The sequence below is a fragment of the Pogoniulus pusillus genome, chromosome Z, assembly GCF_015220805.1.
Source record: "Pogoniulus pusillus isolate bPogPus1 chromosome Z, bPogPus1.pri, whole genome shotgun sequence".
Lineage (NCBI taxonomy): Eukaryota > Metazoa > Chordata > Aves > Piciformes > Lybiidae > Pogoniulus > Pogoniulus pusillus.
Genome location: NC_087309.1, coordinates 14,261,179 through 14,285,150, shown reverse-complemented (window position 1 = coordinate 14,285,150; position 23,972 = coordinate 14,261,179). Strand labels below are relative to the sequence as shown.

The 23,972-nt window shown below is 53.1% G+C and overlaps 2 protein-coding genes across 3 annotated transcripts; one reads left to right on the top strand and one right to left on the bottom strand.

The window, feature by feature from the left end:
• Nucleotides 1–4,347: 4,347 nt before the first annotated feature.
• On the bottom strand, nucleotides 4,348–7,847 carry SIGMAR1 (sigma non-opioid intracellular receptor 1). The gene is made up of 4 exons (XM_064140449.1): nucleotides 7,690–7,847; nucleotides 6,713–6,913; nucleotides 6,093–6,185; nucleotides 4,348–5,790 (listed from the first exon to the last, which is right to left on the bottom strand). The coding sequence occupies exons 1-4, from the start codon at nucleotides 7,835–7,837 to the stop codon at nucleotides 5,564–5,566; spliced, it is 669 nt and encodes a 222-aa protein (XP_063996519.1). The 5' UTR covers nucleotides 7,838–7,847; the 3' UTR covers nucleotides 4,348–5,563.
• Nucleotides 7,848–7,940: 93 nt separating this feature from the next.
• Nucleotides 7,941–11,859, top strand: GALT (galactose-1-phosphate uridylyltransferase). Of its 2 annotated transcripts, XM_064176453.1 has the most exons (12): nucleotides 7,941–8,072; nucleotides 8,351–8,520; nucleotides 8,597–8,672; nucleotides 8,803–8,851; nucleotides 9,084–9,213; nucleotides 9,460–9,516; nucleotides 9,808–9,930; nucleotides 10,423–10,555; nucleotides 11,018–11,101; nucleotides 11,192–11,346; nucleotides 11,447–11,511; nucleotides 11,713–11,859. In XM_064176453.1, exons 1-11 carry the CDS (start codon nucleotides 8,015–8,017, stop codon nucleotides 11,507–11,509), a joined length of 1,098 nt encoding a protein of 365 aa, XP_064032523.1. In that variant the 5' UTR covers nucleotides 7,941–8,014; the 3' UTR covers nucleotides 11,510–11,511; nucleotides 11,713–11,859. The 2 variants fall into 2 exon arrangements, with proteins under 2 accessions (XP_064032523.1, XP_064032522.1); XM_064176452.1 differs by having other exon boundaries at nucleotides 11,447–11,859.
• Nucleotides 11,860–23,972: the final 12,113 nt, after the last annotated feature.

The window sequence follows — 23,972 nt, the reverse complement described above, 5'->3', positions numbered from 1 at the left end:
TAAGTGTATCTATGCATTCGCGGGGAGCTGGCTGTGTGCGTTCTGTGTGCTCACCAGTCTGCACCGGGAGAGGTGGCTGTGTGTGCTGTGTCTGCAGGCAGGAGTTAGCATGCACCTGTGTTCAGGGGAGCTGGGTGTGTGTCCCTGTGCTATCAACCTGTGTGTGGCTGCAAAGGGGCGTTTCAGGTGAGACCCAAGCACTATGCCCTCACTGTTGTCCATGAGAACAGTGGCTTCATTGCAGCATGATCCATCTTTCTGGGGCCACCAAGGAGTCCTCCTGAGAGGTGCTGTGTGTGCCCAAGTTGTGGTTGGAAATGCCAAACTGCAACATGGCCTGGACCACCAAACATGGTCCCAGTTCCTGGCACCTGCCTAGCACGGGCAGGATGAGATCATGCATCCCCTCTCTCACTGAAGAGACATGATGGTGCTGGCTTGCCAACGTCCCTGCTTGCAACAAGTTCAACTGAGGCAAAAGGGTACTATTAAGCATCTCCAGACATCAAAGTGGGGTGAGCATGCAGCAGCCTGAGCTGTTAATGCACCCACTGGTGCACCTTACTGTTGTGGGTGGGCCAGATCCTGTGGATGGGCACAGGCCTTCACCTGCCAGCAACATCCCCACACTGCTTGGCAGCATTTTCGTGATGCTTTTTCCTATGGAGCCAATTTCGGCAGGAGGCAAAGGAAGCACCTGCCCTTCCCTGTGCTTGTTTGGCTAGGGCAGCTTCAGCATTTACACGAATCCTTGTGTGATAAGCAGTATCATCATCATTCAATAGCTTGGGACGCAAGGAACAGTGGCTTTGGCCCCATCCTGCAGCCAGAGCAGTTTGTCACCAAGACGTGATGCTGCTGCACTGCGTTTTGGTGGCACGGGGGGACAAGAGCTCTTGGTGCTAAGGGCCGCTAGGTTTGTCTCTTCCAAGGCGTTTGTGTGGAATGGAAACAGTTGCGAGTCATAGCTACAATGGGATCCGGCTTCACTCCCAGGCTTCTGTAGCCCGGGCTGAGTGTCTGTCCTCGTCACTGCATCTCTCTGCGCAGAAAAGCCAATGCTGTTCATCAATGCAGCTTCTGCACTCTCTAGCTTCTCAATGAGCATCTCTGGATAAACTGCCCTTTATCCTGCCACTGGTGACTATCAGGGATCCTTGACTTCCTGGCAGGACCCAGCATGGCACAGCACCCTTGCCAGAGAGTCTTCACTGGAAAAATGAGCTCCTTCCCTGGGAGAGCAGGACAGCTCCTGACCTCACAGGGCCCGCGGGCACTGTTTATCTTTGCACTGGAGATAAATTAGCTGTCAGCTGTCTCATTTCAGGGCTGGACAGCTGCAGCTTGGGCTAGGGCATCCCATCCCACTGCTGCAGGGTCAGGGACCTCCCAGCGCTTCCCAGCCCCTGTGAGCATCAGTTTGTTTGTGACTGGACGATGTTCCAGATGAATTGCCACAGAAAAGGTACCACCCAGCCCCATTTCAGAGGGACTCTCAGGGCCAGCTGCCCCCCAGGACCTGTTTCACAGGATCCCATTGTACATGGCTCCAGCTCCCCTTCCTGCCATTCTCTCTCTGGGCTGTACCCTGTCCCTTGCACACTGGGGTGAGGGAAGAGGCAGAGATGAAGAATAGGCTGAAGGGGATGAGTCAGACATGGTGATGGTGATGCCACGTCTCCATGGCCCAGCAGGAACTCAGATGTTTGGAGAAGCTCTTAATCTCCAAGGCAGAGGGTAGGAGTGCTTGGGTCAACATAGGACCCAGGGATGGGAGATATGGATAGGGTGGCTTAGTGATGGCATGGAAGTCTATATGAGGTGTCTCATCACCCTGGGCAGAGCCATCAAGGAAACCAGTTCTGCTGGGTCAGCACAACCTAGTTCCTCCCTAGAGCCTCACAGCAGCTCTAGGAGCTCTACGTGTGTCACAAAGGCTCTCCCTAGAAGAGCAAGCAGGGCCATGTCCCCTTCACTCTGCTGCTCAGCATCTTTGTGCTGTTGGGGTCTGGTGAGGCTCCTAGCTGAAGATAAAGAGAAATCCCCCAGACAAATGGCTATCGATGGCTGCAGTGGAGGCGGCACAGATAGATACTGGAGGTATAGATGGGCACAGTAGACAGCAGAGCAGATTGAGAGATACTTGGAGCAGAGAGATACCGCAGGAAGAATTGGGAGATAGATCCTCTGAGCTGATCAATACCCACTCCATGTTGAGGGACAGCAAGATAGAATGAGCTGCAGGGGGAAGGTGTTTGGTGGGCAGCGATGTGCATTTGTTCTGGTGATGGCTCCAGGGAGATACCAGTTGTGGTTGCTTCTGATGGGGCTGGGACAGAGCCAGACCTACAGTGCAGGTGCTTGTGGCTGAGTCACTTTGCCCATCTCCAGCTACTTCACAAGGTGTGTCCTATGATGTGCCCTAGGGTCCCACCTATTCTTTGGGTATCAAAGGGTGCATATCTCCTCTATGTCCTGGTCACTTTCTTCAGCCCTGCAGGGATGTCCCTGCCACTGATGGGTACCTTGGAGGATGCTGGATAACTGCTGTGGGCAGCCAATGAAGAGAGGCTATGGCTTCAATGCTAGATCCAGCCCTGAGACTAAGACTGTGCTGCCATTGGGTGATTGCTGAGGAGTCTCCATCAATTTCTTAGTGTAAACCAAATTATGGCAAGCCACATGGAACTGCTTCAGTGCAGCACAGACTTGGGCATGGATGAGGAGGAGTGGAGAGGAAGAGCAGAGGCAGCAAGGATGTGCAGGATACTCTATTCAGGTCTCATTTCAGTCTGCCTGCTACTTAACAGTCTGGAAGGGAAGAACTACTCTTTGGGCCCCTTGAATATTTGGCACTGTCCCTGCCCAGTGCTGGGATAGGGACAACTCCAGCCACAGCACAGCAGCTGCAGCTTCTGGGTCCTAGCCCAGCTCCACCCGGTGGCACTTGCCCAAGCCTTCCCCGTGGTGCCTGGGTTCTCTGCTGGGCACATCCCAGCTTAGCTGGGAATGGTGAGGAAGTTATCTGTGGAGCTGCCATTCGCCTGGGCCAGCCCCATGGCCAGGGTGGGGAGGGATCCCCCACCCGTGATGGAGTTATTGACATGGGTGCTACAGAAAACACTGCTGAGATTGTTCACACTAATGTTATTTAGCAGCAATATTTCCGTAATAAAAGAAATCAATGGGCAAGAGAAAAGACCTGTCCAGAGCTTTGATTTTCTCATTTTAATGGCATACTTATTTACTCCCACCAGCGTGCCCATTGGATTTTCATTACGTGGCCTTCGCTGTAAGTGGAGTAGTATTGATACGAGCTGCTGAGTTAGCGCCTTCCAGTGCAGCCCGGCATGGGATTGCTCATGTTCTCTATAGGGCCCTGCTAAACCCTAGGGAATGGGCACAGCGTGAAGCCAGGGCAGCTTTGCAACCCATGGGAACACACATGCACACACACAGCCTGCCCATAGGCACAGAGGTGTGCACATGTGTATCTGCATGTCCTGCTGGTCTCTACACCGTGGGCTGTGCACAGCCATGCACATGCCTCACCCACACGGGCACTTGTCTCACCTGCATGTGTGCATGACCTTTTTGCCTACACATATGGGCATGCACAAAATCTCCTACCTGTGTGTGCCTGAGTGCTCATAGGTGTGCTCTGATATGCAGAGATGCCCAGTTGTTCTGCCTATGAACACGTGTGCAATCTCCAACTGCTCTGCCTACACTCACCTGCAAACTCTTCTGCCTGCATGCATACACACACCTACACATGGCCAGCTGCCCTGCCAAGACACACAAAACCATCCTGCTTGCACCTATACACACACATGTATGTGACCTGACAGCATGTGCACACACGCACAGCTTGCACACCCTCTGTTTCTCTCGTGTTCTCACACTGCAAGGTGCACCTGTATGCACCTGTGTAAACCTCTTGGAGCCACCAACCTCCTACATCAGTGCCCACCCACCCTCAGGGCCACATGCCCAGCATCAGAATTGTCTTCTAAAAAGAACGGAGCCTTCAAGACTCTTGGGTCTCCTGTAGAAGCAGGGCCCTGGCAACAGCCCAGGATTCTGGTCCTCAGAGACTCCAGTGCTGTGAGGAGTAACAGCACCATCTCCTGCCATTCTCCGGGAGCTGAGAAGGGGCTGAGCCTGCCGAAAATCACAGCCCATAGCTCACAGGTTCCCAGATGGGGCAATGCTGGCTTCAAGGGGTTCACCCAGCTGTCTGCAGCTGCCAGCAGGACTCCTTCTGAGCCCAGTGCTGGCCAGATTCAGTACTATTCCTCATGGCAGGGTATCAGTATGCTCCAGAGATTCTCTCAGAGACTCAAGTGGGTGGGATGAACAAATTTTATTACTGGTATCGTTTTTTCCAGCTGGCAAATTCAGAAGTAGCCCACGTGTGGGGCTGCCAATCAGCAGAACAGGGACAGTCCAGAGTGCAGGAGGTGCAACATGCTACAGGCCTGATGGCCAGGGACACACATTTGGCAGCAGCACAGTAGTGAAAGCCCTCCACCAAGCAGCGAGCCCCCAAGAGTCCAGCCACAGGGCTGCAAGAAGTGTCCACAGACAGGCTCAGTTAGGGGATTGCAGCACTGCCTTGGCACCCAGGACTGCACTGGGAACCAAATGGGCTGCCAGTTCCCAATTAGGGGAAGCATTCTGAGGGGTGAGATCCCATCCTGGGCTAGTACACAGGTTTGGGCACCCACAGACACTAGGAATGTGCACAGCCCCGAGGCCAAACAGAACGGGCTCTTGGTTAAGGCGACAGACGGTGGCTCCCCCTTTGGCGGGGAACTGCAGAGAGGGGCTGTGGGAAAAGGACTGTTCTAGTTCTGGCTATCCCCAAGGGCACATGACGCACAGGAAACCAGGAGGGACCTCCAGCACAGAGGCTGGGCATCCCCCCACTGCTGGAAAGTCCCAGCACAGATTGTGCCCCTTGCCAGAGTGACAGTCTGTGCTGCCAACCTGCATCAGCGGAGATGGAACCACAGGAGATGCTGCCAGCTGGACACAGCACCCTGTGCTGACTGCAGCCCTGTCAGACTGCCAGGGAAATGTGGAACATCGTGGCTGATCTTTACAATGGGTGCTCTGGCCCAGCTCACACAGCGCACCCTGCCCTGAGGGTGGCATCCTCCTCCTGGTGATCTCAGGAACTGCAGAAATTTTGCAGAGCCTGGGAACAGCCAGCTCCAGCCCCTCTCATACTGCATGCTGAAGGCACACAGGGATTTACATGCCCTGCAAGGCCACTCCAAGCCTTAGGGATGGAAAAGCAGGACACGGCCCTGATCAAAAGAGGGGGGAGGCAGGTAGTAAAGAGAACTGGCAGTCTGTACTGCTGTGACCACTATGGTCCCTCTGTCCTAGCACCCAGCTGGCCCATGGGGAAGGATAGAGCAAACTGAAGGAGGCACAGGGTGTCTCCTGCTGCCTCTGCTAGAGCCTGGGCTTGAGAAGGTGGAGGAGGAAAATGGAGGAAGGCTAGGAGGAAAGGAGCCAGCTGTCCCTGGCTGCGTGCCCCTGTGAGCTGGTCTCAGCAGCCCCAGGTGCTGAAGAAGGCATTGGCTTCCAGGAGCAGGCCCTTGGCATAGACACGCAGGGTGTAGAAGAGGGTGACAAAGTCCTGAGTGCTGAAAAGGGTGTCAGCCAGGGCAAAGGCGAGTGTAGAAGGGATGAAGCCGCGACCGTACTCCACCATCCAGGTGCCCGCACTCCACTGCACTGATGTGGCCTCCCCTGCTTGGTGCACAATGGTGTCTCCTGTCAACACATACAACCATCATAGCTCCCAGTAGCTGCCCCAGTGACCAAAGAGGAGACAGGTAGGATTGGGATCTGCAGAGCTAAGCACTCTAGACCCTCCCCAGTCTTGCTCACTCTTCTCTTACTGGCATCCAGTAAGATGCCAGGATGTGCCTCTAAGGGACACAGACTGCCCCATCCTGAACTCTTGGCTTCTGCCAGCTGTGAGAGGCTCCACAAAAACGGAGGACCAGGCTTTGGAGCAGCTGAGCACTAAGTTGTGGATGATGCCCATTGGACTCCACAGCTGCTGTTCTTACCTGGGTAGTAGATCTCACTTCTGGTGGTCCCCTCCTTCCACTGCCGGAAGGTCCCAGAGATAACAGTGTCAGAAATATCTGCCCAGTATCGACCTGTGGGAGAACATGTGTCACTGGCTTAGTGTGTCCCTGCTGTGGACAGCTCCTGAGTTCAGGTCTGAGCCACGAAGCAGCCCTCTGGGGTAAGTATGGTAGCCCCAGGGCCTCAGCCCATGCAGGAGTGCAAGCCAGGTCTAGTATTTATGCTGCTTGTGTAACTGGCTGTATCACACCAGCTTGGGCTACTCAGTGTTCTTAAGCACCATCATTTCCCGCATGTTTGGCACTCAGTCCCTTCTGAAACACCAAGAGATGTGATGCCAGATAGTGATCTGCCAGCTGGATGCAGAGAATCCTGGCTACATGTCATGGCATCCACAGAGACCTGCAGGTGCTGCAGGACAATGTGGGGCTGATCCTCATGCAGAGGATATTTCCCAGCATTGTTTTCCTCATAAAAGAAACAGAGCAGGATCCTCCCCATGCTGGGAACACCATGGCCAGGGTAGCTGCACCTGAATAAGTAGAGTGGAAAGAGCTCAGAGGTATCACTTGCCCACCAGCACTGTCCCTCTGCTTACCTGAGTGGCCCCCGGTGTCGACAGCTGTCCCAAACAGCAGCACATACTCTGTGAGTGAGGCGTGCAGGAGGCACATGGAGCCCATCCACCCGCCTGCATTCACAAACACCCACTGCAGGTCCTCATCTGGCAGGATGTGGCCTGGATGCTTCTTCCGTAGCTCCACAATGATCTTAGAGAAAGCCAGTTCATGGTCCAGCCCTGCAGCACCCAGAGTCACTGAGAGTCCATAGCATACAGAAAGCTTTGCTGCCTCCCCTTCCCTGAGTCTCCTCCACAGCCACAGGGTCCCAGCATATCCCTACACAGATCTGTTCAGGGAAGATGTCTCCGACCTCCAGCCCGCACAGCTGCTTACCTGGCACTGCTGCCTCCTCAGTTTGCGATGAAGGAAGCATGGTACTGAGCAATCCAGCCCTACAACTCACTCCAGGTACGGGGCAATGAGGAACCCAAGCAAGATGCCAGTGTCCCTGCCCCGGTGACATACAGCTCCTCTGCCGCGACGGAACACCCTTATGCTCTACAGGACCAGCCCTCCCTTCCCTCCAGCCTTAGCTGTGGGGTCGGTCATGCCCGTGACCCACCTGGACTTTGATCCCCGACCTGGCACCGAGAGCAGCCTTAAACACCGAGTTCAGCCCCAGGCAGGCTCCCCATCCTTCTTTCACTCCAGTCCCCCTCACCCCACTTCCTGCAAGCTCCTCGGTACTCATCTCTTCCCCACACCGGTCCTTCTGCCTCAGTACCAGCCCCACGGCCCCTCCGCGACCCCAGTTCCATTCCCTTCGCGAACCCGGTCACTGCTCGGGAACCTCCTCGATACCACATCCTCGCTGCGCGCCCCTTCCCCAGCCCAGGCCGCTGCGACCCCTCGCCCCACCTATGGTTCTGCTTCCCGCCCCCCGTCCCGGCCCCTCCTCGCTCCCGCTCCCTCTATGGCCGGTGGGGCCCCGTCCCCAAGGACGGCCGCGTACCCGCGTGGTGCCGGGCGAGCTGGGCGATCTCGGCGGGGGTGAACTCGTACCGTTTGGAGGCCAGCCAGCCGCGCAGCCCCTGCAGCACCAGCACCAGCGCTCCCAGCGCCAGCCCAGCCCGCAGAGCCCGCCGCCCCGCCGGCCCCATGCCTCCCGCCGCCGCTCCGCCCCGCCACCCCCGAGACGGGGAGCGGGACCGCCCCCGCCGCGGCCACGCCATGCCCAGCCGCGGGCAGCTGTGCGCCGGCGCGGCGGGGTGGAAGGGGACGGTCCTGAAGGGCGGTGCCGTCGCTGCTGCCTCCGGGGCTTCCGGGTGCACGGCGCCATGGAGCCGGCGGCGGCAGGGCAGGAAGGGAAGTGCGGAGGCCGCTTCCGCGCCAGCGGTACGGCTCGGGTAGCCTTCCTGCAGACCCCAGCCCAGCCCCAGACAGTGGGAGCTGCGCAGACGCTCTCTGCTCGGGGGGAAGGGGGATGGCATTGGGGACACACACCCTCCACAGCCGAACTGAGACGGGGAGGAAAGGGTGAAGCTGAAGGGATGCAGTTTGTCTTACAGAGTTACCCGCGGATGGAGAGTGTGACGAGGACGGTGTCCGGCCCGCGGTGGGTCGGCACCCCGCGTCCTTGCCCCGCTGACGCTCTGTTCCTTTCCCCTGCGCAGAGCACCAGCACACTCGTTACAACCCGCTGCGGGACGACTGGGTGCTGGTGTCTGCCCACCGTGTGAAGCGCCCCTGGCAGGGGCAGCTGGAGAAACCGACCCCCGAGGATGTGCCCCGCTGGGACCCCAACAACCCTCTCTGCCCCGGGGCCACCCGGGCCAACGGCGAGGTACCACCAAGGATCCTGGAGTCTAGGTTACCCCCACCACCTTGTCCTCCCCTGATTCTGTCTCCTGCCCTGGCAGGTGAACCCACAGTACGAGGGCACATTTGTCTTTCCGAATGACTTCCCCGCGCTGCAGCCTGATGCCCCGGAGCCTGGTAACACACTGGGGGAGAGCAGGCTGCGGGAGACCCACAGCCTCAGATTGCTGCCCCAGTTCTTCAGGGTTACCTGGAGAGACACAGGTGCTGCTACAGCACCCTCTCCCTAATCTCTGTCCTTTCCCAGATGACAGTGGTCACCCGTTGTTTCGAGCAGCAGCAGCCCGGGGTGTGTGGTGAGTACCCCCACGACTCAGGGCACCTGGGTTGCAGTGTCAGCAGGACCTGTGGGATGGAGCCAAGCTGAGCCTGCGCTTCTCAGTGTGCTGCCAGTTGTGTGCATGTCTGTTCTGTTTCGGGAGCATTTTGTGGGTCTCATCTCTGCCCTCTGTTCCACTGTGACCTGGTAGGGCTGTGGGGGTGCCAGAAGATGCCCTGCAGTCCTAGCCATGTTTGTCTCCTCTGCAGCAAGGTGATGTGCTTCCACCCCTGGTCAGACCTGACACTTCCGCTTATGTCCCTGGCAGAGATCCGGGCTGTCATCGACAAGTGGGCAGAGCTGGCTGCTGAGCTTGGTGCATCCTACTCCTGGGTGCAGGTCTGGGACTGGTGGAAGCTGCCCTTCTTTCCCTGCCCAGGGGGTTCAGGTGGATGTGGGAGGCCAGGGATGAGTGTGCTGGCGGCAGATGCGTGTGCCAGTCTCATGCCCTGCTGAGCCTTTTCCGGCAGATGTGAGCATCCCACTCTCCTGTGGGATGCTCTTCTGGTGTGATGGGGACACCACCGCAGCCTGCAGCAGGGACCCCGGGGCTGGGACCCTCTAGTTGCACCTCTTCTTCCACAGATCTTCGAGAACAAAGGAGCGATGATGGGCTGCTCCAACCCGCACCCCCACTGCCAGGTGAGGCCGTACCACCAATGACCTGGCTTAGCCGTGGTTCCTTGTAGGTAAACCTACAGTAAGCCCAGGAGGAAGAAGGGGATGTAAATCCCCCTGTTCTCATCCCGAAGGTTTTTGCAGTGAGGCTATCCCGTGTGCTGTCACCGCGCTGTCTGGGGACTGTCCCTTGTGGCTGTCACATGTTGGACTCTCCACCTGATGGCAGCACACACTCGCAGCTGGACAGTGTGGCTGGGGCACCCTGCAAATGAGTATTGGTAGCCAAGCCCCTTGCCCAAATGTTCCTCCCAGGTGTGGGCCAGCAGTTTCCTCCCGAATGAGGCATGCCTGGAGGATCGAACCCAGCGGCAACACCTGAGCCAGCATGGTGTGCCCATGCTGCTGGAGTACGCCGAGCAGGAGGTGCACCGAAAGGTGAGAACATGGCACTTGTCCATCTCTCTTATAGCAGCCTCCCACTACCTGAAAGGGGCATACAAGAAAACTGGGAAGAGACTTCTTACAAGAGCTTGTAGTGATAGGTTGAGAGGGAATGGAGCAAAGCTTGAGGGTAGGTTTCTGCCGGATATTAGGAAGAAATTATTTACTGTGAGGTTGGTGAAGTACTGGAACAGGTTTCTCAGGGAGCTTATGGATGCTCCCTCTCTGGAGGTGTTCAAAGCCAGGCTGGAAGAAGCCTTAAGTAACCTAGTCTAGGGGAAGGTGTCCCTGCCATGGCAAGGGGGTTGCAAGTGGATGATCTTCAAAGTACCTTCCAACCTAAACCATTCTATGAGTCTGCAAATTGAGGAATCCCATCCCTGGGAGCTGGATATGCATGAATGGCCCCTGAGTAGGGAGGATTCCTTAAGCACCCTTTGCTGGGGTGTTAAGGCTGTGATCTCTGTGGATCACTGTGTCCTGCAGGAGCGGCTGGTGGTGGAGAATGAGGACTGGCTAGTTGTGGTGCCATACTGGGCCACCTGGCCCTACCAGACCCTGCTGCTGCCTCGCCGCCATGTCTGCCGCCTCCAGGACCTCAGCGAGGGCGAGAGGGACAGTGAGTTTATCCACACCTTGTTAGTTCTTGTCTGTGTGTTTTGGGCTCAGCCTTCGTGAGGAGGCAACTCTGTGGCAGCTTTTGCTGATGATGGAGGGTCCATGACCCCTTGGGGTCTAGGGCTGCTGGGCTCATCTTGGAATGAGGACTGGAGCTCCTGTTATGCCAGGACAATGGCTGTGTGTCTGTTAGGAGGACTGGTGTTCCTTTTGAGTCAAAGCATGTGGTGCCCATTACTTTAGGGGTTCTAGCCAATAAGGAGTGGGTCCTTCTCCTGCCATACTGCTTAGACTAGCTGCATGGATGGGGAGGGTGGGAACTGGAAAGTGCATCCCTCCTGCCTGTCATCAGTGCTCACCCAGTGGGGAGTGCTGATGGTGACTCCCCAAAGGCCGAGTGTGCTGCTTGCCCTTTGAGGAGGCTTGCCAATTCCAGATGTGACTCCCCAGCACTTCTCTGCAGGCCTGGCCTCCATCATGAAGAGGCTGCTCATCAAGTATGACAATCTCTTCGAAGTTTCTTTTCCCTACTCCATGGGCTGGCATGGTGAGTGGCATGGTTTGGGGACCTGCTGCAACCCTTATCCGTGTTCCTGTGCCCTCCTTGGGGCTCACACAGTGGCTGTACCCCTGGCAGGAGCACCGATGGGCTCCTACCTGGAGGAAGACTGCAAGCATTGGCAGCTCCATGCCCACTACTACCCCCCACTGCTCCGCTCTGCCACTGTCCGTAAGTTCATGGTGGGCTATGAGATGCTGGCACAGGCACAGCGGGACCTCACCCCAGAGCAGGTGAGTGCATTTTAGGAGGGGATTGTGGGTGGCAGAGGGTCCTGTGCCAGAGGCATCCCCAGGACCAGCTGCTGGCTGCTGCTTGTGCTGTGCCCTGCAGGCAGCTGAGCGCCTGAGAAGCCTCCCCGAGGTGCACTACAAGCAAAAGGCCAAGGAGATGTGATGGTGAGCAGTGATGCCAGGTCTTGGCTGTGTTCCGTGAGGCCAGTGAGTGCAGTCAGCTGGGGATGGCAAAAACTGAGGCCTGGGAACTCATGTCACTTCTGAGCACTCTTATCTGCAACTTGGCTCAGCCCAGGAACTGGTTTTGCCCCAGTTCTAATCCTTGCAATGGTGGTTCTGTTTCTCCTGTCTTCCCAATTCTAGTCTGTCTTCCATCTCTGCAGCATCCTCCTACTACCAATAAAGGGTGGTCCCTCCTTACTAGTCCAGCATTACTGGTGGGATTGGGAGTGCTGCCTGCCCCATGGAAGAGTACAGCCCCCCTGACCAATAAAACCTTTGAACAAAGTGCTTCTGCCTGACCCCTTGTGGATCTCGGCCCTGGGTCTCTGATGAGGACCGCCAGCTGCTGGGGAGGGATAACAGCGGGGGCAGCAGGGAACGTGCCGTTAGCCCCGTGCTGCTTGCCGCATTTCCGTGCATTGCCTCTTCGTCCTCCCTTGGGGGAGCTCTGAGCTTGGACTGAATGCCGCAGGCTTGGGGAGAAGTGGACAGCAGTGAAAAATAGATGTTGACCAAGGCTTATCCAGCAGCTTGGAGAGGGCTGAAGCCAGGCAAACTCACGTCACTGCTGGCAGGGATGCTCATATCTGAACTTCTACCTTCCTTCTCCCTATCTGGGGCTGTTTCACTGCAGCACTTTTTTTGCAAGCCCTGGATGCTGAGCCTGGATCCAGGTAGCCCAGCACAGCAGCAATGGGCTGCTTCATCATCCTGCTCGTGGTACTGGTACCCCTTTTCCTCTGCTCATCCATGCCATGGGTGATGTCTAACAGCTGATGTGGAGGAATGCCATCACATCTTCACGCAGTTTTTGTCCCTAGATAGCCGTTTTTGTAACTGCCAGTGAGGTTTCTGTCCATGTCAAGCCCATGAGTGGACTCTTGGTCACTATAAATACGCTGTGAGGAGAAAAGTGCTCTAATGATTTTTTGAGGAGGGCAGCAGCTCCTGTGCACCACCTGTGTGTTGCTCCCCTACCTATGGTGTTGGGGCAGAGAGAAGAACCTGACCTGTGTGAGGCTGAGAGCAAGAGTGGGTGTGGCTCTGCTACACGCTGTCCTCATCTTCCTCTCTGATTGCCCCATCACAGAGCCCATAAGCTGTGCCGCCACGTGGCCTCAGGGCACTCCAGGTGCCTAAGGGTTTTGGGGAGGAGGCTGAGTTTTCAGGTGACCCTTGATCTTGGATCCATCACTATACATAGCACCCCTGCAGATGGCATGCACCATCTCAGAGTTTGGCCTCTTACAAACTAGTCCTTTCCTCCTGGGACACTTGGTGCCTGTCTGGGCTCTGTGACTGCCCCCACTTGAAGCCGCTATCCCTTCTCATCACCACCAGTGCCTTCATGCCAACCACTGAACTTATCCACTCTTTGCCACGGCCCTGGAAAAACGACAAGGAATTGACTTAAATGTGGGAATCCAGACTGGGGCAATTAGCTGCTGAACTGGTTGTAACAAAGCTAGTCATCTGCCTGCATGCCCAGTTAGGCCTGATTTAATAGCCCACCAGCTTCCAGGCTGGACTGCAGTGCCTCGGCCCGGGGCCGTAAACGGAACTCGCAGTAAGTCAAGCGGTATTAAACTTTACAGTTGCTGCCTTTAAAAACGAGACTCTCCTGCTAATAAATCAGAACAAGTGGGATTGTAAATATCGAGACAGGATCCATATTGCTTAATTAAATACTGCCTAATGAACAGCTTGTTGTATTGTGATTTAGGATGGAGGCTGGGGATGCATCGCATACTGTCAAGCGCTGGTACCCATGCTGGGATGCCCTTCCCTGGCACGTAACAGCTGCTGGAGTTTAGCTGCTGCAAAAATAGCTCAGAGGTGGCCTGGGAAATAATTTTAGGTTTTTTTTTAATCTGAAATATTCAGGGTAGATGTTGGTGATGGGTAGAGGAAAACTGTGGGTACAGCTGAGTGTAAGAGCTGGATTCTGTCTGTGCTGAATCATAGAATCAGCTAGGTTGGAGGAGACCTCCAAGATCATCCAGTCCAACTTTCCACCCAGCTCTATCCATTCAACTAGACCATGGCACTAAGTGCCTCATCCAGGCTTTGCCTGAACACCTCCAGGGATGGTGACTCCACCACCTCCCTGGGCAGCCCATTCCAATGCCAATCACTCTCTCTGCCAACAACTTCTTCCTAACATCCATCCTAGACTTCCCCCGGCACAACTTGAGACTGTGTCCTCTTGTTCTGTTGCTGGTTGCCTGGGAGAAAAGGCCACCCCCTACCTGGCTACAACCTCCCTTCAGGTAGTTGTAGACAGCAATGAGGTCTGCCCTGAGCGTCCTCCAGGCTGCACACCCCCACCTCCCTCAGCCTAGACTCCTCATAGGGTTTGTGTTCCAGGCCTCTCACCAGCTTTGTTGCTCTTCTCTGGACACGTTCCAGCACCTCAGCATCTCTCTTGAATTGAGGGGCCCAGAACTGGACACAGCACTGAAGGTGTGGTCTGACCAGTGTTGAGTCACACCCCCTCCCCCTCTTCCTCCCTTCTCACATCAGATTCCTCTTGCTCTGATGTTTTTTGTTTGTGTGAGGGAATGTGAAAAGTTGAAGCAACAGGCTTTTCCTGTGGCACAGGGCAGCATTGGGCTAAAGTGAATGGAGCTGCTGGGGGTACAAAGGCATCACAATGCATAGGAACCATTGTTGCTGTGCTGTAATGCCCCAATGCCTTTCATGTTTAGTCCAGTTGCAGTCAAAAAGTGGTTTATGGTAAGGAGGTTAGCTGGCTTTGGAATGGTGGAGTGGAGAAGGCAGCAGGGAGCTGGCCATTGTTCCTGATCTGGAAGCATCAAAGGTAAACAGGCCTGTTGAGGTTTCCTGTAGGAGTGTGTGGATGCCACTTCTGCAGGGGACCTGATGGAGATCCTGGGACAAGTGTCCGTGTGATGGAATCACCCTCATACTGAGCTCCTGTCCCCCAGTATCCAGGGAAAACACATCCTCTCTGATCCCTGCCCAGAGCTGCTCTGAAGTATGAACAGGGCAGGTTATGGAGGGAGCAATGGGAGCTGAGAGAGATTCAAGCATGGAATTACTGCATTGAAAATGCATTGAGGTCCTATGGAGGTGTTTGCTGCCTCAGGCATGTTAATATGGTTGTGAGAGATTAGGAAAAGGCTGTTTTGCTTCTTGCAGATCCTGCAGTCTGCAGGGAGCAAGGGATAAACCCAGTAGGAGAACAGAAATGTAAACTCTTGAGAGGGGATGATCAGAAATCTAGTCTCCTCTCATCCCATTTTCTGGGATGAAATGGGTTGCTGTAGGAAGCTGCAAGGGCTTTGCCTCAACAGACAAACCAGTCCTCATGGGTTATAGCAGTGTATGTCTCCATCATTGTCCCTGTCCTGTATGTTTGGGAGACCCAGAGTATCCCCAGCTCTGACACTGACTGCTTCTGCAGCCAGGTAGCTCCTAGGATGCTAGTCAGGAATGCTTTTCCCGGGTGCAGAGAGGAGACCCTTTGGTGCAAGCACTCAGTGGTGGAGGGTAACTGCTGGAGGCATGTTTGTAATCTTTGATTATATATCCGTGTCCTAGGCAGCTGCAGACCTGCTGCAAACCCCATGCCAAATGCTGCCCACCCCTCTTCTGCTCCTTTCTACACTCCAGCACAGGTGAAACAATAAATATTGAGTAAAGGAAGTTAATCTGTGACCAGAGCATTTTAATAAATAAATAAAAAGGAGAAAGAAAAATAAAATGAATAAAGTATTAGTGGAGGTTTGCTGGCTCCTGCCAAACTGTAGTTTTACTGTCCCTCCTGCTACTGGGTTTATGGCTGTCATTTCATTCCAGTTTTACTGTTGTTTTTGCCCTATGGTTCAGTTTCTCTTTGCCTGTTGCTACCTGTGAATGGGGACTGTAGGAATGTTGGGAGGAAACAACGAAGGAAGAGAGGAGGCAAGGGAAAGAGGCAAGGAGGAAGAGAAGATGGGAAGGAGGAAAGATGAAGGAAGAAATGGAGGGATGGAGGAAGCGATAGAGGCAGGGAAAGAGGAAAGAAAGTGGGGAAGAGTAACAAGGAGTGAGGGAAAGTGAAATCTTCCCCATTTCTAGCAGACATAAACAAATGCTTAACATGAAAACAATTAAGTTTTTAAAGCAGATGCTAAACACCCATGTGGCCTGCATCATGCAGCTCCATTCTGCAGGGAGATAGACTGTGCCAGGAGAATGAAAAACAGAGCTCAACCCCATTTTAGATCTTGGCTTAGAGGGACACACAGGAGCACCTTGGGGACAGAAAGCAGCATCCAGGTTGTCCCAGGTCACCTGAAGTTTCTTCCCCAGGCTCAGCATCTGCCTCGACAGGGACTTGCCACAGGGTTGAAAACAGCAGGAAACAATTTTGGATGTAATTTGCCCATGCTTCAGCCAGCTGCTGTTTTTCTCTGCTGATGGCCACTGCACTGAGACCTCCCTGCAAGGTCCTATTAGAGCCCTCGGGGACCATGAGTCGTGGGAGGGCTGCTGATCCCACGTGGACACAAGAGGATGTCTGGATGCTGCCTGCAGCAGCCAGCCACAGGGTCTGCATGAGCTTTAGGACAGCAACCCCAGGGGTGGAATTTAATTTGATAATCATCTCAGACATGCAGGTAATTAAATACTGTCACACTGCATTATGCATCTAGTTACTAAGCAGCCGATTCCTCTAGCTGCCCTTCAGATTTTCTGCATGCCTTGGGTTGGGAAAGTGTTTTGGAGCTTGGCTCTTAGCAGTTGGGACCTGCCATTGCTTGTGGTTTTGAGCTTCTCTCCCATTCTAGGACCCTGTCCCAGAGTCAGGGGCCTCTGTTTAGAGAAAAGATTTCCCATGAGGGTCCAGGTTCCCACAAGATTCACTCCAAACAGAACTAGCTGCAGAGGAAGGGAGCAGTTATGGATGAGAGTGCAGGGGATTGATCTGAGCTAGGGGCATCTGACATGCTCAACTGCAAAATGGGGTTATCCACCGGTTGGGGAGATGCTGGGAGAGGGCAGAAGTCCTTGCAGTGACTAGTACAGCCTCAAGCTACGCCAGGGGAAATTAAGGCTAGAGGTGAGGAGAAAATTCTTCACTGAGAGAGTCATTGGACACTGGAATGGGCTGCCCGGGGAGGTGGTGGAGTCGCCGTCCCTGGGGCTGTTCAAGGCAGGATTGGACGTGGCACTTGGTGCCATGGTCTAGCCTTGAGCTCTGTGGTAAAGGGTTGGACTTGATGATCTATGAGGTCTCTTCCAACCTTGGTGATACTGTGATGCTGTGAAATTCAGTCAGCTCCTGACATGGCTGAGATCAGACACCTCAGTTGTGTCCAGGATGCCTCTGCTGCTTGAGCCAGCTATGATAGCTCACAAGCACCTGTGCCAGCCTCATGGCCACTGGGAAGAGTGGGTCCAACTTTGTCCTGTTATTCCAGAAAAGGAAGCCATAAATTGCTGCTAACAATGTTTAGCAATGTTGAAAAGCCACTTAGACAGCACTGGCAGCAGGGAGACATTGCAACACCAGCATGGATCTGGGATAGAAAGTCAATCCTTGGTGTTTTGCCTGAGCACAAGGTGATGTCTGGCAGAGACAGAGCCCTTAGGAGAGCAGTGGAGGTTGAGAGATTCTAGACATTAGTTGTGTGTCAGGAATAGTGTACCCAGCAAGAGTAGGAAAATGATTGTGTCCCTCTAATTGGCACCACTGAGGCTACACCCAGAATGCTGTGTTCAGTTTTGGGCCCCTCACTACAAGAAAAATGTTGAAGTGCTGAAGCATGTCTAGTAAAGGGTCTAGAAAACAAGTCTTATGAGAAGTGGTTGAGGGAGCTGGGATTGTTTAGTCTAAAGAAGAGGAGGTTGAGACCTCATTGCCCTACCTGAAAAAGGAGGTTGTAATGAGGTGGATGTTGGTCTCTTCTTCCTAGTATTAAGTGACAGAATGAGAGGAAATGTCCTGAAATTATGCTAAGGGAGGTTTAGATTGGGTGTTAGGAAAAAAATGTTTACAGAAAGTGTGGTCAGGCATTGGAATAGGCTGTCCAGGGAGGTGGTGGAGTCATTGTCCCTGGAAGTCCTCGTGAAACACGTGGACATGGCACTTCAGAACATGGTTAATGGCTATCATGGCCTCAGGTTGAAGGTTGGACTCTATGATATTAAGAGTCCCTTTCAACTGAAACAATTCTATGATTCTATGATAATTAGTAGGTCTCCACCCTACCCATTGCTCTCAGGCTTCCTTGCCCAGTTCCAGTGCAGCCAGAGTGGTTTAAACCCTGCAGGGTGCAGCCAGAGCTGGAATGAGCCAGCTGTTGTTTCTGGAGCATGCTGACATGCTCGGTTGCAGCAAACATCTCCATGAATTACCCCCATGGAACAAAATGTGACATATAGAAGCCAAAAGTGCATTTGCAGCCTGTTTGGTTTCAGTGTTTAAGCCCTTGCTTATTTTGATCTCAGTTTCCTGTAACACATAGCAGCTTATCTGCCCTCTCCTGGTTATGTGCTTAGGCTGGCAGGCAGGACTGCCTGTGTTGAACAGTTCCTTGTGCCTTGGTTTCCCCATGGCTTGAATAGGATCCATAGTGTAGAGGCCAGACCCCCACCTGCATTGGCTGATCTGGCAGTAGGAGCCCCTGTGCCAGTTGTGCAGCTGCTCTGGAGCTGTATGAGGGCTGCTCTGACACCTTCATGGTACTTCCAGCTTGGACTTGGCTTCACACTGCCTGGCATGGGTCTCATGGATACTAGGAAAGCCTCTTCCAGCCCTCTTGTTGGCTGTTGCCCCCAGATAATGCTGCTCATCAAACTGTTGGGTTTGTGCACTCAAATTGCTGGTTTAGTATTCAATTCATGTAAGGAAAAAAAAAATTTAATTTTAAAAATTAAAAATAAAATTCTCAGGTGAGCAAGAAGCACATTGAGAGTGCAGCCAGGATGTGTACCCAGAATGCCAGTTTGGTTTTTCACATCTTCCCATCCCAGTTTCAAATTCCCTTGAGGATCAGAGGCGCTCAAAAAGCATCTGGCTAGTTCCAGCTGCTTCCACCATGCTTCAGTAACAGCAGGACCCCACTCCACCACAACCCTGCAGGCTCCCACATTGGCACAGGAGTCAAGAAATGACCACCAGCCTCTGATGGGGTCCAGAATTTCCCCTGCTGAGGACTAGCCAACACATCAGGGACTTGGAATGATTATGACAAAGCCTGCAGGACACCAAGGGCATCGCTATGATTTGTGCTGTCTGAATGTTAATCAGAATAATAATGCCTATTGAGACAGCTGTTTTAAAAGGCTGTGATGTTGGACTAAAAATTCCAATAAAACTCTATTAGCCCTTCCTCGTTACACTAATGGTGCCTGCTGCTAAAAGCCCCCTGCTATAGACATCCGTATTAATGGGCTTATTACAGGAAATAAAATCTGAGGCTGAACATTACAGTGAAGCCTGATTAATTCAACAAGGTAATCTTCCCCCCCCCCCCCCCCCCCCCTTCTCTCCCTTTTCTTTTTCTCACCCCTTTTATTTAATGAATGTGCTCCTTGAAGTGCCAACTTTTAAGCTTTGCTTGGAGTTTGGTGATGATTTTAAACTTAACTTTGTTCACAAAGAGATGATTCTTTGCACTAGCTTCCTGAGGGGAAAGACTTCTCAGATGTCTCTGTCAAATTAGGAGAGAGATGAAATGCAGCTAGGCCAAGAGTGAAGATGCCAGGGGCACAATGGATATCCCATGGGTGGTCCTGGTGTGTTGTGGCTTTTGGGCTGGCATAGCCTGTTGCTTGTCCCCAGGCAGGTGCATGGTAACACTGGCCAGGGCAAAGCTGCTGGAGAGCAGGTAGCTGCCTTCCACTGCTCATTCCCATCCTTTACTGTCCTGATTTCTCCTCTTTTCATGCCACTTCCATTTCTGCAACAAGGGGTGGCCAGGGCTCAGGGCTGTATGTAGGTCTGCTGCTGCCATCCTAAACCCAGTGCAGTGGCACCTGCCGAGGCTAGCACCCCTTAGCCTAACCTCAGCACACAGTGAGAGGCAGAAACCCACTGACAGATGCACTATTATTCATCTAGGCTATAAATAACTCCCATAAAAATCCTCTTTCCAGCCTTTTTGTGCTCAGCCAAACCCTGCCAATGGGAAAGAAGACAGCAGCTATTTTATGGGCGGCTGGAAGCCGGCTTGCATTTTTCTGGCTCATGTAATCCCACAGGTACCCTCATTTCTTTTCTTTTTTAACAGCCTTTTGATTCACATTCCTCCCAGCCAAGTCTAATTATGGCTTTGGCTTCTGCTGCCCAGGGATGGGAAGGGGATAGAGTGTCTCTGCCTCCCCTTGGCAGGGGTAGAGTGCATGGGGCAAGAAGGAGGGAGGAAAGGGAAGGAGGGACAGTAGGAAGAAGCAAGCAGGCTGGCAGTAAAGAAGGAAGGAAAGTGCAACAGAAAGCTGCTTGTCCCAGAGTAATACCCAGGTTCCAGCTTGGGTAATGATCATGTTTTCCAGTTTAACCAGTGATTTTTTTGGTAACTACTATAGCAAGAAGCTGTGAATGCTGTGAGCTTTTGGAGTCACCTGGGATGTCGTGTGATGAACTAGCAAAGTGTACTCTTCTCTGGTTTTAGTTCCTCATATATATCTGCTGCAGTCATAGCTTTGATTTAAGAACCCAATGAGTGGGACAAACATGATGTTGGCAATTCACTTACAACATAAGGAAGTTGAATTGCACTGGAAAGAACAAGATGGTGGGATTGCACAGACTGACTGTGGGGGTCTACAGGTGAGGTTGGAGTTGGAATTTCCTGCTGTGAACCTGTGGCCTCATTGGCTTGGGAAATGGAGTGTCCTTGGACCAGAGATGTCTGAAGGTCCCCAACCCATCAGTGCCCACTGTGCCTTTCAAGGTGGACATGCCATACATGTTGGGGATCTCTTTTCCTCCAGATAGCAGTCACAGCCAATGCTTGCTTACTTAACTGTCCTCACTGAAAAAAAGATGCCTCCAGCATCACCAGTCCCTCAGATTTCCTTGTTTATGTTCTTGCTGCGGTCACATTCCCATCACATCCCAGCTGGCACCATTGGGCAGTGAAGGTGAGGGTCACCACAGGAAACTCTGCAACAGGGAAGGACAGTCTGGTGACTGGGGAGGGGAAAAAAGATATAGAAGAAATGGTGGTGGTGGTGGGGGGGGGGGGGTGAAGAAATCAATTTAGTTACAATAAAGCCTCTTACTGTATTAAGTACTAATATGTAAATACACAAACATAAGCAGAGAGAGTCCTTGGAATAAAGACATTTAATTATCACAGTATCACAGTATCATCAGGGTTGGAAGAGACCTCACAGATCATCAAGTCCAACCCTTTACCTCAGAGCTCAAGGCTAGACCATGGCACCAAGTGCCACGTCCAGTCCTGCCTTGAACAGCCCCAGGGACGGCGACTCCACCACCTCCCCAGGCAGCCCATTCCAGTGTCCAATGACTCTCTCAGTGAAGAACTTTCTCCTCACCTCCAGCCTAAATCTCCCCTGGTGCAGCCTGAGGCTGTGTCCTCTTGTTCTGGTGCTGGCCACCTGAGAGAAGAGAGCAACCTCCTCCTGGCCACAACCACCCCTCAGGTAGTTGTAGACAGCAGTAAGGTCAGCCCTGAGCCTCCTCTTCTCCAGGCTAAACAATCCCAGCTCCCTCAGCCTCTCCTCATAGGGCTGTGCTCAAGGCCTTACGCTATTTGCTCTGGAGCTTGCTCTGAAGGCTCTGTCATGGTGGAGGAATGGGCACAGCAGGACCTTGAGATGCTCACCAGAGTCACCAGGGAGCTTCTTCTCTGGTTCAGGGTCACAGAGCAGTTCTGTCCTCTCCATGGGGACACACTCCTCCACAGACCACATCTGAATGTCTCTGAAGTTCCTTTGCTAGTCGTGGGGGATGTCTGCTGGTCCACCGTGGATGCCGGATTGGTGACTGGTTGTCCAACAGCTGGGATGGGAACTGCTGACATCACAGGGCCATTTTGTCTTTCCTCCTTTCCTTTTACTTATGGGGAGGGGATCTGGAGGGGTGAGGGAGTGGCAGTGGTGGGTTATAACTCTTTTCTCCTTCCATTTGATCTGCCAGCAGGCTCAGCGGGGGGAAGACCCTGTCTTGGCAAGCTGCCTATGAGATAAAAGGCAGAGAGAGCCCAGCCAAGACATTTTTTCCACTGTTTCCCCCACCCTTTCACCCCTTCCTCTGTCTTCCTGGTTTTCTTGGCAATGGACAAAACGGGAAAATGAGTCTACTCCTTTCAAAGCCCTTCTTTCAATATTGAACCGGGCCTGCATTCCCTTCTGGATGCCTGATTGCTGGCATTCCCGCTCCCCACACAGCCTAAACTGTAACAGCTGAGGGATGGGGATGTCGGGGGGCTGCCAACATGTGTGGGGATGCTGAAACAGAAGCATCAGCCCCCCTGCTTGCACCGTCAGCAAGACCTGTTCCTCAGTGGTCCTTCAGCCCCATTTCTGCCTTCAGCTGTTGAAGTTCTGCTGCTTTGACATGTCACGAGTTGTGAGGTCTCTGTTTTCAGCAAGTGTATAGGTTAGAAAGTATTCGTCTGTGTTCTGTAAAGCTCATGCTGAGATGGGGCCTGGGAATCATCCCCACAGTTCTGGAATGCTTGTCAAGGCTCAAGAGTCCTGTCCTGCCCTAAGCTGGGATGAGAGCTGCCTCAGGGAACCTGGCAGAGTGCACCCCATCTCCTGCTTGCTTTTTTGGATTCGGCTGAGTGTTCAGTGCTTTCCAGAGATTTTCTTCTGATTTCACCCTTTCCTGTTTGATTGTTTTTGAAGATGATAATGATCTTACATTTCCAAATGAAAAGTCATTTGGCACCTGTTAGGGGTGGATGGGGTAGGGGACAGGGGGGGCAGATTTATTTTTCTTATAAAACTGGTGAGACAGCATAGTTAAACCATTGCATGTATTTTGCTGAGTTGTTTTTTTTTTTTTTTTTCTTTCCCAATAAGGTTTTTTTTGGAAAGAGGAAAGAGAAATTCTTCTGAAGTGATCTTTTCTTAGAAAGTGTTTTGATGAAATGGCATTTTCTAGATGAAAAATAATTTCTGTCCAAAGTGTGTGGCCATTCCCATGGAAAAAGGCAGGATTGGAGGGGCTGTTAAGAACTGCAGAGAAAGGGAACCTAATTTGGGAATTTCTTCACTGATCTGGGCAGGATGCTGTGGGTGGTGGGACAAATTTGATGCCAGGACCTGGTGGCTAATTACCGGGGGGCGGGGGATGGGACAACTCCAGTGTGATGGCTTTATGGTGATGTTGATGGGCTAAGCCCAGCACTGCAAGGCAGCAAGAGGCATCATAGAATCAACCAGGTTGGAAGAGACCTCCAAGATCAGCCAGTCCAACCTAGCACCCAGCCCTAGCCAGTCAACTAGACCATGGCACTAAGTGCCTCAGCCAGGCTTTGCTTGAACATCTCCAGGGACAGCAACTCCACCACCTCCCTGGGCAGCCCATTCCAATGCCAATCACTCTCTCTGCCAACAACTTCCTCCTAACATCCAGCCTAGACCTCCTCTGGCACAACTTGAGACTGTGTCCCCTTGTTCTATTGCTGGTTGTGTGGGAGAAGAGGCCAACCCCCACCTGGCTACATCCTCCCTTCAGGTAGTTGTAGACAGCAATGAGGTCACCCCTGAGCCTCCTCTTCTCCAGGCTAAACAGGCCCAGCTCCCTCAGCCTCTCCTCATAGGGTTTGTGTTCCAGGCCCCTCACCAGCTTTGTTGCCCTTCTCTGGACATGTTCCAGCACCCCAACATCTCTCTTGAATTGAGTGGCCCAGAACTGGACACAGTACTCAAGGGAGAGTTGAGACAGGGCAGTCCAGGTCTTTAGGATGGTGCTCCCCGCTCCCCAGTTGCTCCTTATCACTCACCCCTTTAGTATCTTTCATGCATTTGTCACATTCAGTGTAACTCTGAGGAAGGAGCGATGACTGTTGTTGAGGATTCAGTGTAAATCTTCCACAGAAGGCACTTCTAAACACTGCTTGGGATCCTCTGAGATGGGAGGATTTGGACTTCTGGGCAATGTCCTCTGTGCTCCTAAGGAGCTAGCTAGATGGTCATGCTTAAAGAGTTGTGGTCAATGGCTCAATGTCCAGTGGCAAGTGGCATTCCTCAGGGATTGGTACTGAGACTGGCAACATGGAGAGTGGGATGGAATGCATCCTCAGTAAGTCTGCAGATGACACCAAGCTGTGTGGTGCTGTTAGCATGCTGGAGATAGGATGCCATCCAGAGGAGCCTGGATCAGCTTGAGACGGGAGTCTGTGTGAACCATGTGAAGTTCAACCAGTGCAAGGTCCTGCCTCTCAGTCAGAGCAATTCCAGGTGTAAAT

Coding starts and splice junctions, on each gene's coding strand:
- SIGMAR1 (XM_064140449.1), bottom strand. CDS start 7,837: ATGGGGCCGGCGGGGCGGCGGGCTCTGCGGGCTGGGCTGGCGCTGGGA. Junction 6,914..7,689: donor GCTCGCCCGGCACCACGCGG/GTACGCGGCCGT, acceptor TGGGTGCTGCAG/GGCTGGACCATGAACTGGCT. Junction 5,791..6,092: donor AAGTGAGATCTACTACCCAG/GTAAGAACAGCA, acceptor ATGTGTTGACAG/GAGACACCATTGTGCACCAA.
- GALT (XM_064176453.1), top strand. CDS start 8,015: ATGGAGCCGGCGGCGGCAGGGCAGGAAGGGAAGTGCGGAGGCCGCTTC. Junction 10,556..11,017: donor CAGCGAGGGCGAGAGGGACA/GTGAGTTTATCC, acceptor ACTTCTCTGCAG/GCCTGGCCTCCATCATGAAG. Junction 11,102..11,191: donor CTACTCCATGGGCTGGCATG/GTGAGTGGCATG, acceptor TACCCCTGGCAG/GAGCACCGATGGGCTCCTAC.